At 41.0% G+C, this 15,683-nt stretch overlaps 1 protein-coding gene and 1 long non-coding RNA gene across 4 annotated transcripts in view; one reads left to right on the top strand and one right to left on the bottom strand.

Annotated features, from left to right (window-relative positions):
- The first annotated feature begins 694 nt into the window (after positions 1-694).
- On the top strand, positions 695-14,190 carry LOC142463375 (uncharacterized). The gene is made up of 3 exons (XR_012787427.1): positions 695-907; positions 12,297-12,439; positions 14,130-14,190. It is a non-coding gene; the product is annotated as an uncharacterized LOC142463375 (long non-coding RNA).
- Positions 3,939-15,683, bottom strand: part of LOC142463373 (uromodulin-like) — a 36,435-nt gene continuing 24,690 nt past the window's right edge. For all 3 annotated transcript variants that reach the window (XM_075566028.1, XM_075566029.1, XM_075566030.1), the window contains 6 exons: positions 12,331-12,485; positions 11,103-11,348; positions 8,930-9,092; positions 6,456-6,537; positions 6,091-6,147; positions 3,939-4,149 (listed from right to left, as the gene is read on the bottom strand). In XM_075566028.1, coding sequence (XP_075422143.1) covers positions 4,085-4,149; positions 6,091-6,147; positions 6,456-6,537; positions 8,930-9,092; positions 11,103-11,348; positions 12,331-12,485 — 768 coding nt within the window. In that variant the 3' untranslated portion in view covers positions 3,939-4,084. The remainder of the gene's footprint in view (positions 4,150-6,090; positions 6,148-6,455; positions 6,538-8,929; positions 9,093-11,102; positions 11,349-12,330; positions 12,486-15,683) is intronic.

Here is a 15,683-nt window from a genome sequence, read left to right as displayed (position 1 = left end):
CAGCGGGACTTCTCACTGGAATAGCTCTTACAGGTGGTTAAACACCTGAAACCTTCAAAAGCCCCGGGCCCAGATGGATTCTCTAATTTATATTACAAAAAGTTTATCAATCTGCTGGCCCCCTAGATGCTCCGCATGTTTAATGTAGTGCTAGCAGGTGCACTATTCCCAGACCAGACGCTCCAAGCGTCCATCTCACTAATTTACAAACAAGGAAAAGACCCGACAAATTGTAAAGCTACAGGCCGATATCTCTAATTAATTTGAATATAAAAATATTCTCTAAAATGCTGGCCAATAGACTGGGTCAAAACCTGCCTAGACTGATTCACCTGTTATATATTTACCCATACGGCACCAGCTGAGCAGGAATCCCTTCTCCCCCATTCCCCCATGGTGTGTTCAAGGAAGTGGTCTGTTCTGGTACCTCATACCCTAAATTTTTTTACATAAATGTCCCAATGGGAACGGACCTAGGGGAGACCCTAGAGGAAGAGCAGTGGGACGAGATATTCCTGCCTCGATCTGTACGATTTTAAAGGAGAACGCATATAAAGTGTTAATGAGATGGTACATCACCCTGCTGAAATTCTCCCAATTTATTCCAGGTTACTCCCCATTGTGTCCAAAACAATGTGGAGGGGAAGCTGATCTGTTACATATGCTGTGGTCCTGCCATTGGGTGCGGCTCCTATGGGAACAAATTAGAGATTGGCTATAGAGGATTTTGGGCCTCACAATTCCACTGGACCCCTGGCTGTTTCTCCTTTAACAGGCCAACAGAGAGGCTATCCAGAATACAGAACAGATTACGTGCTCATTTTGCAATGGCAACGAGGTGCGAGATTGCAGCATTATGGAAGCAGACAGAGGTTCCGTCTATCCCTTCAAACAGAAATAGAATTTGGTATGTATGCCAGATGGAGAAGGTGTGTATCTCTGGAAGGGGGGGGGGAGCCCGGAGCTAAAATTAATGGGGTTCAGCCCCAGAGACCCCATGCTTCAACCCTGTGTAAAAACATGTAAAACAGCATGAATTGTTCCTTTAACGGTCTCTGTATGAAATACAAAGATTTTGCTATAAGTGTAATATTACGGAATCTGGGTTTGATTCTTGAAATCTAGAATAAAGATGTACATACATACATACATACTGTACATATATACATACATACATACATACAGTACATATATACATACATACATACATACATACTGTATATACATACACACGTACATACAGTACATATATACATACATACATACTGTATATACATACACACGTACATACAGTACATACATACATACTGTATATACATACACACGTACATACAGTACATATATACATACATACATACATACATACATACTGTATATACATACACACGTACATACAGTACATATATACATACATACATACTGTATATACATACACACGTACATACAGTACATATATACATAAATACATACATACATCTCCCATTATTCAGGCTACAGAAAAGTTCAGAAAGGTTTTTTTCTTTCCTTCTTAATTTCTTTTCTTTAAACAAATGGCTCCACTGCACCATCTACTGTCACAGCAGCTCCCTAGCATTTGGACAGTCAAAAGAATACAGGGCAGCTGCTCGTACTGTCATTATCTCAACATTACTAAAAGAGCCCAGCAAGAATAAATTAATTTATCCATATAGATGCAGTATACTCAGGGGCGCTGACGGGGGGGGGGGGGGGAGGGACATCAGTCCTGGGCCTGACAGTGGAGGGTAATCTGCCCCGGTGGTCCGAACCCAGAAGTTAGGTCCCGCCAGCAGTCGGGCCCAATTTTCACTCAAGTGGGACCCCTCCGCTGCTGGGTAGGACCCGGGTGGACCCTGCGTGCCACGCTCCACATATGTTTAAAAAATTAACAGAAAATTGGCAAGATCAAAACTCTTAGAAAAATAAATGAGAAGAAATCCCACTAGTCGGACAGTTGAATTTCTTAGGGGTGTCTGGACGGGGAAGTGTTTGTCACTCAAGTGTTTTCTGACCCCTTATCCCACCCTGTCCTTATCAGGGAACCAATAAAGATAAGAGGAGGTGGGGAGGGGGGACTCTGGCTGTACAAGCGCTTACTGATCACACAGTGACATCATCACACAGTGACATCACACAGTGACATCACACAGAAGCTTACTGATCACTAACTTTAACAAATACATTTAATATACATATTGGTGTCAGATTTGGATAAAATCTGTATTAATTATCCAGATGAGACCCCTTAGGCTGAGTCCATGGTGACTGCAGCCGTGCGGAGGTGCGCTGAGGCTGAGGGAAAGCGGGTGCTTTCCCTGGCCTTAGTTCGCGCGCCATCCGGGGGCGTGTCGGGAGGGCGGGCCAGTGACGTCACGGAGCTGGTTCGCCCTCATTGGGCGAACCGCTCACGTGACCGGCCCTGCGCTCCCGTGAGCGCTCAAATTTTTTTTTGATAGGACCTACGCTTCCGCACGCTTGCGGAAGCCCCTGCTAAAGCCGCTCTCATTGCGGCTGCAGGGGCTCACTGCCGAGCGTAAGCGTGGCTCAGCACGGGTCAGTGCCTAAGCGCTGACCATGCCCGAGGCCTTATACATGTCACTGGAATTAGTTCAGGGCTTGTTGAATGTAAGCCCTAAAACTCCAGGCGGCTTCTACAGATCACAGGATTTAAACAATATGTATGCAGCGTATGAAAGGATTACGATTAAGATATTCTTGATAGCCGAAGAACAAATGTTTCAGTGATTGTAAAGTTCCAGGCTGAGGAATAAAGATCATTATTAGATACTGTAACTTCTCTGAAACAGAAACTTAGCGTAGAATGTGACAATGGATGAAAATGACACAATACATGTGGTAAAACAATATATGGCACACAAAGGAAAGTGTACAGTGTCCTTCACCCTATCTCAGCCAGGGAGGCAGCAACACATTAGGCTAAATATGTGCAAAATGATTGCTGTCGTTTGCAAATCAGGTGAAATGTGCCTGTTTTTTGTCCTCAAAAATGTCTGGAAATTTTTCAAGCTTTGCAAACATTTTTTGACAGGCATTAAAAGCCTGTGTGCAAGGTATGTGGTATATATACTGCCACTTTTGTTATATTCTGGCCCAAAAATTGTGACATTGTGGTGAAATTGGCAAAATGAGATAAATTCGGAGAAATATGAAATTTTGCAAAAACGCTACATTTACAAAAGAACCATGAACAAAATGTTGTGATGCAAATTTTACAGCATTCGCACAGTGCTTCTGCCTTTCTCTTTCCAAGTAAACTGGTATTAACGATATTAATTAAGGAGGGCTCTGCATTGTAAATTCATACCACAATGGGAAATGCTAAACATGGCAAACTGATTGCTACCCATCGGGTTAGACGAGGCCGCTGCTAAAGGGTTATCAATAATAAGCACCTGCATTACAATTATAGGCTTAAAGGATAAAAGGAAATTAACTTATTCTATTATATTCCTTGACAGTGTTTTAATAGGAACCAGTTTTACTATAATCATTCAATGTTCAATGTTAAGGATATAGGGAGATTACAACGCACTGTGCATTGCCTGCTACTTAAAGCTGCAGACCAAGCAATATCCTACATGTGTGTTTTTTTTAATAAATCAGTTCTGTACTATGAGAAAATACTTGTAGCGTTTAAAATAAACAACAACTCTGAATGACTAGCCGCTAAGGTAATGAAGCTGTTTTAATAAAAATGTTAATACTAGTGTGCGGGAGCAGGGGGTCTCCGGAGCAGAACCGCATTGATTTCAGGTCCGGGGACCCCCTGCTTCCCGAGATACAGGCCCCGTTATTGGGTGCCGGGAGACGTGTGTATGTACTACACAAGTGGTATTTTTATTTGAAGAAATTACAAGAAAATCCAGATATGCAACAAAAGGCGATGATGTACTCTACTCAGTTTATTAAACGTTTCAATCATCTCAAAATCACTGCCATTCTAAAGGGCTTCTCTTCGCATGATCATTGAATGTATGTCTATTGGTTGATTGTGCCGCTTGTATTCTGTAATTGTTGTTTTCTTAAATGTCAACCAGTCAGATTTTCATTCAGATATCATTAGGAAAGAATAGAAAGTTAATATCAGGGAGGCCAATGATGCAGTTGTTGCTGAAAAATAAACACAAACATATGTCAACCGGCATTTTGCACAGTACAATATACATTGTAGTAAGTCAACTTATAAAAATATCGGGGCCAGACAAATGTATGACTGTTAAACATCATCTGAATAAAATATAAAATTACATAGATCCATCTTAAAGAGGCAATGCAAACGGGCCGTTTTTTTCATTTCTTAATTTTTTTTTTACATAGGATTGAAGCAGGGGGTCTCTGGAGTTGAACCCTATTTATTTCAGCTCCGCGGACACCTTCATTTGAGAGATACTTACATCCAAAGAAGGGTGCTGGTATCTACTGCAAGTTTCAAGCTCCCGCATCACGATGTCCAATAGAAAGCTGCACCGGATGATGTCACGGCTTCCTATTGGCCTGCAGGACACGGGCGCTTTGAAAAACGGTCATTAAGTGAACCCCAGTTAGTGAGCTTGAGCGGCTACCGGCATCCCCTATCGAGGTACTGTAAGTATCTCAGAAAACAGGGGGTCCCAGAGCTGAAATTAATGGGGTTCAGCTGTGGAGGCCCCTGCTTCAACACTATATAAAAAAAAACAGACCGCTTGGATTGCCGCTAAGGTTTAATATCTCGCAAAGTTTTTGAGGACACTGTATAAAATGACCTTAAATGTATTCATCACTGTTTTGTTTTTTTTCCCTTAGAACCCATATAACAATAAGCATTGAATCAATAGCCAGCAAAATGATATTTCCCAATGGAGGGAGTATACAGCATCAGGGATTTTATTATCCAAAGCTAAGCCAGTGAACAAAAGGCACATCTCAGCACTCCCATGCATACTTCACTATTCTTCTTAAGTATACTTAGTGCTATCCAGCTATTGTCTATAACTATATAAACCACATCAGACAGTGTATTATCAACGGGTTCAGTAAGTAAATAACCGCAAGCCTAAAGTTAGAACACAATACAGGTGTAGGAAGGGAACATTGTCAACATCTTTATTACAAGTGTTAACCCCCCTCTGGGATTACTGGAGCCTTTAAAGGGTTAACTGCGTAGGCTCACACAGAGTAGCGCCGTGTGATAGGAAAGCTATCACATGGTGCTTGGGTTGAAGCAGACGTTAAGCCCCGCCCCTTCTTCCTGGAGACAGTGACATCATGCTAGGCTGTAAATAGAAGGGGGATGTTTCTGGAAGGCAGATCCCAGGAGGAGTTGAAGAGGAGGGATCTGACTGTGAATAGTTATGGAAGCCCTTATGCATATAATAGGTTCCCATCCCCTTTATTGTTTTCAGTTAGGGAAAGTACTCAGTGTATATAGCATCCCACCAAGATAGTCTTGCATTACTCCCAAGATATGCAGAGAGAGACAAACTATGCTCAGATGGAGCTCCCCAAGCAACAGCCCCTAAGCATGGTTGGACCAGCGCCACCGGAGAGTCCCCTCGCTGGCTCTCACCCAAAAGGCCACGTAGTGGCAGGCCGCCCTGATATAAGGAGGCTGACCAATGAGGGAGCAGTGTAAGGCCTGTCTGGGGCCCTGTGGATATAGAGTGCTCCCAGCGCTATCGAGCAGAGGGACTCTCTAGGTACGTAGCCTAATAAATACAAAGCCTCAGCACCTTCCTATTATGCCGAGATTGGGGCAGCTAGGGAAGCCGCAAAAACAATATAGGCCAAGGATACTCCATTGGAAATACAAGATGACCTCTGTATACTAAATGTGGGACTGTGCCTACAAGATAATAAAGTTCCTGGCGCCAATCATTGTTTACCAACGCCCAGCATGCACCCTGAATACGGTAGCGCATCCTGAGCAGCCAATAACACAGATACTGATGTAAAGTCCCTAAGGACCGGGCCGGGCAGTGAGGGTTACATAAGATGCTAAGATGCTAAGAAATACACTTGCTTCTCACATTTGCTATGTTTCATTTCACCAGATACTGTTGGAATAACCCTTACCTCTACCTGAAGACAGAACTGCAGGTGCTTTTTGGGGTTCTGCCAGTACTGCAGATGCTGTAAATTAAATAACATATTTTAATATAAATATATGGTACATGGATAACCTTGAATTGCTGAACATCTATACTGATTGTTCTCATGCATTGATTTTGCGGGTCAGTTAAGCATCCTTAAAATATGTGATTATCAAACCTGTAATTTAGTGACCCCCCCCCCCCCTAATAAAATAATTATATGTAAAAATGCATCATTACTATATATGCTTGCACAGCTTAATATGCTTAAGAACACTGTGGCATCACAACGATTGACCCCACATTTAGCTGCACATAGAAAGTAAAATACAATGTGCTAATTTGTACCCTTGTGACGCAGAGGTCCCAAACTTAAATTCTTTGTGGCAGCTCCATCATCTTTAGAACCCAATCTCCTGCCAGAACATTCCTGTAAATAAAATGTTAACATGGTTAGTTTTATTATAATAATGCGCTATTCACTTTATTTTATCTATGGCTATATATATATCTATCTATCTATATATATAGATAGATAGATATATATATATGAGAAATGGCACATTTCACAGCAATACAGTGTATCACCGATGGAGGGAATGTTGCAGTGTCAATTTACAGTATGTATACGTTTCTTGGTAAACTTTACAGAAGTACTGAAACTTGCTGTGAGCAGACCCTGCAACCTCAGAACCCACCACTTCTCACACACACACACACACACACACACACACACACACACACACACACACACACACACACACACACACACACACACACACACACACACACACACACACACACACACACACACACACACATATATATCAAAAGAAGTGGCTCAATGTATACAACAAAAGATGCTTCATCCAATGTGACAAAATGCATAGTTAAATACTTCAATGTTAGTATTCTCATGAGTAAGGGACATTTAGTTAAACCCTTTGGCCGAAGCATTATAGCCTGCAGCCACGTCACGGCATGACCAGTATGCAGCCACGCCAAAGCATGACCAGTATGCAGGTCCTAACACTACCTGTGAACAGTCTCATAAACCTCTGCAGTGGAGGGAGAATGGCCACAATGGACCTGTCCTGCACAGGAACATGAAAAAACCTGATACTTAAAAAGTGGGGAGGGGTGAGCTTAAACCCTGGGAGGAGGGGCCACCAACCTCCAAACAGCTGATACCAGTTGAACATTTTGGCCAAAGGGTTTCACTAAATGACCCTTACTCATAAGAATACTAATATTGAAGTATATTTAACTATTCATTTTGTCACATTGGATGTAGCATTGGGTATTTTTTGTCTTTTGTTGTATACATCTGGCCACACTCAGAAGCACTCCTTTTGACATATATATATATATATATATATATATATATATATATATATATATATATATATATATATATATATATATATATATAGGGAACCATGTTTAAAATGGTTTTGAAGCAAAAATTGGCACTGTGTGCTCATTTGCATGTCATTTCCCAGAATCCCTTGCTGCAGTGGAAGTGCTGTGTGCTGGGTGATAATGGTGAAAGGTGGGGTTGCAGACCTGCCTAAGACATGCTAATGAGCATACAGCTGTATTTCCATTTGCTATATATGTGTGTGTATATACTGTATAACAACTGAACCAGTCCAAGGACCAGTAAGGAGACAGCAAACTGCAAGGGGTTAATCCAAAGATAATTGTATTCAAAACATAAATACACGTAAGCCAACGTTTCGGTCCCACATGGAGAGCTTCCTCAGGGCTGTGCAACTAACAAGGGACAGTGACCATACATATATACCCCCACCCATGATACACCACAATAGACAAAAACCAATCACCAACAATCAATCAGTAATAGCATTCAGCACCATGAACCGATACCTGTATAGCAATATATTGTCTTCATCTACGAACAGGGAGTAGCCAATAGTGTAATCAGTGCAGCCCGCTCTAACATCAGCGCCCAAGTGCCCAGCGTCGGAGAAGCAGCGCGTCACATGCCGAGCATGCTCAGTAGACAAACAAGCGCTGAAAGCCGGAGCGCCAATCGGGAAGAGACACCGCGCACCACAACAGTACACAAGAGCCCTCTACTGTATCCCTGGCAACCTGAGATGCCGGCAAACAGTCTGCGCATGCGCAGTGCTAAGCTCTATCGACAGTAACGACGCCACCTATAACGTGTGTATATATGTGTGTGTTCATTCATTTTCATTTTCAACTGTTATCAAAACTAACCACAAATCTAGGGCTAAATCCATGAACTATTGCAAACTACCTTTTACGGAGAAAATGGGCAAGAAACTTTCAAGCCCACACAACCGGAAACTCACTGATTATTTCCCTGTGCAGTCTGATTATTTCCCCTAATGTGCAGATTTTCCCAGAATCAAAGTTCTTTGCAAAGTGGGCCAGGACAGTTTTGTTCATTTCAAATTTCATGAAGACATCCACTCTCCCTTTCTTTCATGTACAGTACTTGGTATTATTTTAGATACCACATTAATGACAAATCCTTTTTATGTTTACCCACTTCTCTGGCCATCAATGCGTTAATGACCCCTCTGGCAGCAAATACTGTAAATTACATTTAACTATACTAGATGTTGAAAGATAGGCAGTAGGAGCATATCAACTCTACAGGGTTCTGGCATAAGGCACCTTCTGGTGCTGAAAGACGCTTCCAGCTCGTTCAAGTCAATCAGCTGCAAGGTGTTATCCAACGCTGGAAGGTTTCTTATGAATGAAGACTGCTTAGTAATATGGACTACACTGTCATTAATGGTGTACGTGTACAATATGCTACTACTTACAGGATTACATGTTTCCGATGTCTTGTCACACAAGCGGATCTCGCAGTGTAAATAAACCTGGTTGTAGCTTCCAATAAATGTAAAGACTTGAAGTGAAAAGCGGCCTTGCAGGGAAACCCCGTTCTGGGCTACAGAGATGGTCGGATCATTGTGGTTGGGGCAGCTAAGGAAATAGAATTGATAGTGTTTTTATAGAAAAACCAGACCGCTTGAAAGAATGATAGTAGCTACAAATAAGCAGAACTCATCATACCCTTATGTAAGCTGCTACCTGTGGTACTATTTAATAAGACACGTTCAAGTGAAGGGTTGTAAAATGTCTTATGGAATAGCACTACTTAATAAATATGCAGGTGCGCCGACGAGTATTCTAACACTTGCCTTAAACTTGCCTTGGAAAATCTGGGGCTATCACCAACATGACCCAGGTACATGCTGGGTACATGCTGCAACATTTCAGTGACATTTCTGCAGAGACTAATGGCCCATCGGATTAACACAGCAGGGGTCAGTTTGAATGGGACTGCCAGAGACCCCCACTATTAATCCAATGGGCCATTAGTCTGTCTGCAGAAATGTCACTGAAATGTTGCAGCATGTACCCAGCATGTACCCAGCATGTACCCGGGTCTTGTTGGTGATTGCCCCAGATTTGTTTTAGAATACTCGTCGGCACTACAGTACACCTCAATCATTAAAACAAGACATTAATTGTGATTATTAACTGCTCTCTAATAACCTTGCAAATGAAGATGAAAAAAAGTGTCCGAGAAAGTAGAGCTAACCTTGTATAACACATCTATCCATCTACTGTAGCATATCTATCCATGTCTATATCCAGATAAGGAAAATGCAGCAGCACTCCAAATAGAGTAAACAAAATGCATGTATTACTGACCTATTAAATATCCAACGTTTCAACCCTTTCTGGGTCTTCCTCAGCATTTTGTGACCCCCTGACCACCACTCTCACTCACCTTACTATGTATCCACCAGAAAAGAAGAGGTCACAAGCACATCGCAGCCTTCGTTATTATTGCTATAAAACGTTGTTTTTATTTTGTTGCCGAAATTGTTTTATTTTTCTAACTCAAACATTACAAGGAAATAGCGGCAAAGAACATTCAACATTTCCTCTCTGTAATTTCTTTGTTTTGGGGGTCTTTCATGTTTTTAACTAGAATACACGTTTGTTTATTTTCATGAGGGGGATCATGGGAAGCAATATGTGCCTTAATATCTAAAGGTGAAATCTCATTAGCTGCTTGTTTTGTAGCATTGAGCAACAAGAATAATTTCTTTCCCTGATTTTGTTCTGCTTCTTCCACAGTGAAATCGATAAAGCTAAATGTACTAATAGAATTACAGAGGCAGCCAGACTTATTTTCTTCCTGCCAGGGAAAACCATGGGATTCCAGATGCGGCTCCCTCCCATAGCGGCGAAACCTCGCTGTGGGCGGCGTCCCATTCCCAAGTTATGGAGCACAGCACAGCGTGTGCCGGGGGAAGTCGGGGCTGTCACTGCTTTTTGTATTTTTAAGCCGCAGCTTCATCCAAAGTCGGTCTGACTACATCTGTACCTCCGTGTTATACAAGGTTACCCAGTAAAACTACACATGTTCAATAAAAAATAACGAATCTATACCCAAGTCTATTGTTTTTAGAAATGGAAGACCCCAAAACATTATTGGTCCATGCCTGGAATTTCCCCTCCGTTAGTAGTCAACTGTTTATTTATGAATGCAATTTCTCCATATACTTCCCGGTAGGAGCACGCTTGACAGGACCAGGATATCCTCAAGGTCAGCAGTGAGTAATTCATTTACTTCATTCATGTGATCAGTCCCACACAGTACCCAGACTACCACATAAGATCTACCTATCAGGCTAGTGGTCATATACATGGGAGTGTGTTTATTGGTGGACTATTTGGATTCCTTGGTCTCATGAACTGTCTTATGCAATGAAGATGTTTATTTATTTATTACGTACAAAGTAATTGTCTGCTCCTGGTTAGCATCACAAGTGGGAGTGTCCCTCCCCTTTCCTGTTTTTGTATTTATGAATTCAGCAAGTAGCATGCTATAAAATAAGCTTTTTTCGATTTACTGAAGAGAGCATCATATCAAGTCTAACATGTAAGTCTATTAGCAGACATAAAATGGAATCATACTTATTCTTAATGATATAGTATTTAACGGGATGCCAGTTTTCAGATGTAGGTGTTGCATAGCAATTCTTCATGACCAAGGCAAAGTTGGACTCTTTGTTCTCTTCCACCATTATTCCAACGTACAGCATGGATTCTGTGGTTAACCACACCTCTGTGCCCTCATATGGCATGGAGTAATCAGAATATCGGAAAAGCGCCATCTTTGCAGAATAACTTCCCGTTCCACCAACAAAAAAATTAACAGTGCTATAAAAAAAATTTGGAAGAATTTGCTAATTAAATGTATTGATGAAATAAAAGATTGTTTTGGTAAGGATTCAAAGTATTAGTCTGGGAATATGTCCAGCTTTTCCTGGGATGCATTGGTGCAGGGGTGGCCAATTCCAGTCCCCAACCAGGTTTTTAGGATATCCCTGCTTCAGCACAGGTAGCTCAGTCAGGATGACTGAGACACTGATTGAACCACCCGTGCTGAAGCAGGGATATCCTGAAAATCTGACCTGTTGGTGGCCCTTGAGGGCTGGAGAAGACCACCCATGCATTAGTGTAACACCACTGGCTGAAGCCACTTATAAGTAGAAGGGATTACATTAAAGCAAGTTTACATTAGTGCAATTTATTTCATCATGCAAATTTATCTGCAGACCCTATATCTGACCTTCTATCATCTGTCTATCTATTGACTGCCAATACTTTCTGGGCCTCAAACATACAAACCCTTAAACAGTCTTGAAGGTTACAGGCTGCCTCTGCCTTCTCACTTCCAGATGGGGAAGAAATAGTTGTACTATCTAATTTGTTATTATCTACTGATTACATTTGTAGTACAGTACAGTATATACATTTAAAGAAGATGTTAGAACAGAATGAAAAAAAAATATATATATATATTTAAACCTGAATCATGTGGATTGCCTCTGTGTTCCAGGGAAATTATTTTAGAGACAGCCTATCATATATGGTAAATATAGTGGTAAATATATAATCTAAATGACTATTCCATTACCAGTCATACTTGAAAGGGAAAACATACAGCTGTATACTATACAAAGTTGGTAAAAACGATGCATCATACACTGTATGTATAATGCACCATTAGAATGTGCGTATGGTACACACGTTCTATGCATACTGTATATAAGAGAATATAATGGCATTTGCCACAAGGTATTTTATATATGTATCTAATTTCAGGACTGAAGATTTATTCCGCATGGAAGTAACTTACCTGACCAGGGGAGTTACTGCTATCCACAGACTGACTTCCATGTTCATTGGATAAGCACAGTAGAAGTTTACATGAGCTTCACTTCTTTTAATTAAGCCATCAGATTTTGGTATGAGATATACTGTATTTATGTAAGTTAAATGTGATGCATTTGTCTGAAAATGTGAAAGGGATGCTGTTAGTGTGAAAGATTCCCATGCATAATAAATTCTCCTACCTCCCAAAATAAAATGCGCTCGCTGCTTAAAGAGGCAATCTAGCCATTTTTTTTCTGTGCATTTTTTATACAGAATTTAAGCAGGGGAGTCTCCGGAGCTGAACCCCATTAATTTCAGCTCCGGGGACCCGCTGCTTCCAGAGATACTTACCTCCATAGTGGGTGCCGGTAGTCACTGCAGGGTTCACATTATGGCTGCCTTTCAAAGCTCTTGTAGGCCAATAGGAAGCTGTGACATCCCTTGGTGCAGCTTCCTATTGGTCCACGTGACATGGGGCATTACACTGTAGAAAACTGTAGAGAGATACCGGCACCCCTTTTGGAGGTAAGTATCTCTGGAAGCAGGGGGTTCCCGGAGCTGAAAATGATGGGGTTCAACCCCAAAGACCTCCGGCTTTAAACCTGTATTTAAAAAAAAACAAAAAAAACACTTGTATTGCTCCTTTAATGTAACGTATGTGCAGCCCATACATAACCACACTAAAACTGAGAGAGATGGTACGTGTGATCGGCAAAATTGTGAGGATTGGCCCTTTTTTTAATGCATATTTCAAATAAGTTTTTAAAAATGTCCTTTGCTTCAGAAATACAGTGTCAGCTTCCAGGGACTGAAATCAGGAAAGATTTCCGAATGCTGAAACAATTAATAACATTGTAATTGGAAATTACTGACCTTAACGAGGCTAACTCAATGAAAGTAATTGGGGGATATTCTAGTACAGAGCCGTGAGAAGTGCATGGCGGGCGGAAACAGCCCTTTTTGCTCAGATATGCAGGTTCCCGTGTTCTGAAAGCCCTTCTCTGGCTTTATTAGAACCGGTTTCATTCCGGGTTCTGCAAATCCGAGCGGTATGACAAAAATGGCTCAAACTCGCTGGAATTCTACTAGCTCCGTTAATGCAAAAAGGCAAAACCGTTTTAAATAACTGGCAGATTTTTCCTCCTCGCCTCAAAGTTGGCGAGGCAGCTGCAATAGATGCGGAATTGCATCATTACCAGCCACACAGCCTGCTGAGCATACACTTAATTAACATGCGTAATTAACTATTTTATAGTTATTTCTGCCCTTCTACAGTACAGGCTAACTCCTGATGTATTCAATGAGACTGGCTTGGAAGGGGGTAGACTGGACCCCTATGCATTCAATGAGATGGCTTGGAAGGGGGTAGACTGGACCCCTATGCATTCAATGAGAGTGGCTTGGAAGGGGGTAGACTGGACCCCTATGCATTCAATACAACTCCTGATGTACATTGCTGAAAACATTTGAACCCCCATATACTGTAATTGTTATTACACACAAATACATTTATATGAACTGCCTGGGCCACATGACATGCCTGATGGTCTCATTAAAATGTCGGTGGGCTGATTCATATGGACCAGTTACCTGCCTACAAGAAATATGCATAAATGGGGCATGATGGAGTAGTAATGGACATCATTGGGAACTGTCTCTCTTTGGATAATAATGTTTTTCATACTTCTATAACTAAGTATATATCAAACATATTTTGGGCTATATTATTTGTCAAGATATGGAGCATGCGTGTATATATACTGTGGTTATTATATATTGCAGGTTGCATATTTAGCTATGAAGAAGCTACAAGCCTCATCTTTGGACATCATGAACAGTTTATGCTCTGTTTAAACGTAAGTTAAAAAAAGTATTGCTATTTCACTTTATATTATTAAGAAGTTACTATGTAATGTTATTAGTTAAGGAAACACTTTCTTCAAATGGAATGCCATATTTTGGGATCATTGGGTGCAAATAACTAATTACTTCAAAGATCTATATCATTTTCTCATGTTACATAGTAGATGAGGTTGAAAAAAGACATGTGTCCATCAGGTTCAACCCGTGCTAAATTTAGACGACAGATACTTTATCCTATATCTGTACTTACAGTATACTGATCCAGAGGAAGGCAAACACAAACCCCAGTGTCATATCATCCAATGATATCTCATAAGGGGAAAAATAAATTCCTTCCTGACTCCAAGAATTGGCAATCAGATTATTCCCTGTTTCAACATCCTTCCCATGTTTACTTATTTGGTATATTCCTGTATACCTTTCCCTTCTAAAAAGAAGTCCAACTTTTTTTTTTTGCACATATTTATTGTATCTGCCATTTCAGGCTCCACATGTGAATTCCACATTTTAACTGCCCTTACTGTAAAGAAGATGAATAGAGGTGAAAAGCCGGCGCCACAGCAATCAGTCAAGGTCCAAACGAATCCGGTAATACAAAAGGCTTTAATGGTATGAGACACACACTAGGCAGCAGGCTACATCACCACCTCCTGCTCTACGCGTTTCATGCTATTACAGCGCTTTGTCTTGGCTTACTGTAAAGAACCCTTTCCTTTGTTGCTGGTGAAATCTCCTTTCCTCCAACCTTAAAGGATGACCCCAAGTCCTTTGTACTGCCCTTGCGATAAATGTTGATTTTTATTTTTTAAACCCATTTGAGGACTCAATGATTTTGATTTTATGAACATATTAGTTATCACAAAATATGAAGCACTTTCTGCCGTAGAAAATGTATTTATTTTTCCCTTTTTATCTAAATATAATACAAAATAAAATTATTTTCACAAATATTTGTTTTTATCCTGTTATTTCCAATATTGCAAGTTATGTTAACACTGCTGCCAACAAACACAGCCCGAATTGACTGTTTAACCGCGCCGAATGTCAATTTTAATAGTCATGATGCAAACAATGAGATTTGAGATGCAGAACACGGCTAGTTGCCAAATATTATTCTACTACTTATGACCTTGTCACCCCACGCGGATTGACAAGGACAAACTCGTAGCTGCTAGAGTGTCCGCCTCTGGCTGCAAGGTCACTAATCTGTAATAATATTTGGTGTTAGGGAAATATTTAACCGCGCTATATTTTTTTCCAATTTACCAATCTATTCCCTACTAGAGATGGGCGAATCCACCCAAGTCTGTTTCCCCCGATTTTCGCTGATGTTACCCCCGAAATCCGTTTAGCGGTGTAAAGTCCACAAACGGATGTGGTCAGTTTCAATCCGTGCAAAATTCATCAAAATCCGCCATTGTATACAACCTGTGGACAGATTTGTAGAATCCAATCCGCAGGTTCAGCGATCCG

This window comes from Ascaphus truei, chromosome 11 (genome assembly GCF_040206685.1).
Source record: "Ascaphus truei isolate aAscTru1 chromosome 11, aAscTru1.hap1, whole genome shotgun sequence".
NCBI lineage: Eukaryota > Metazoa > Chordata > Amphibia > Anura > Ascaphidae > Ascaphus > Ascaphus truei.
This window is presented reverse-complemented; position numbering and strand designations above follow the sequence as displayed.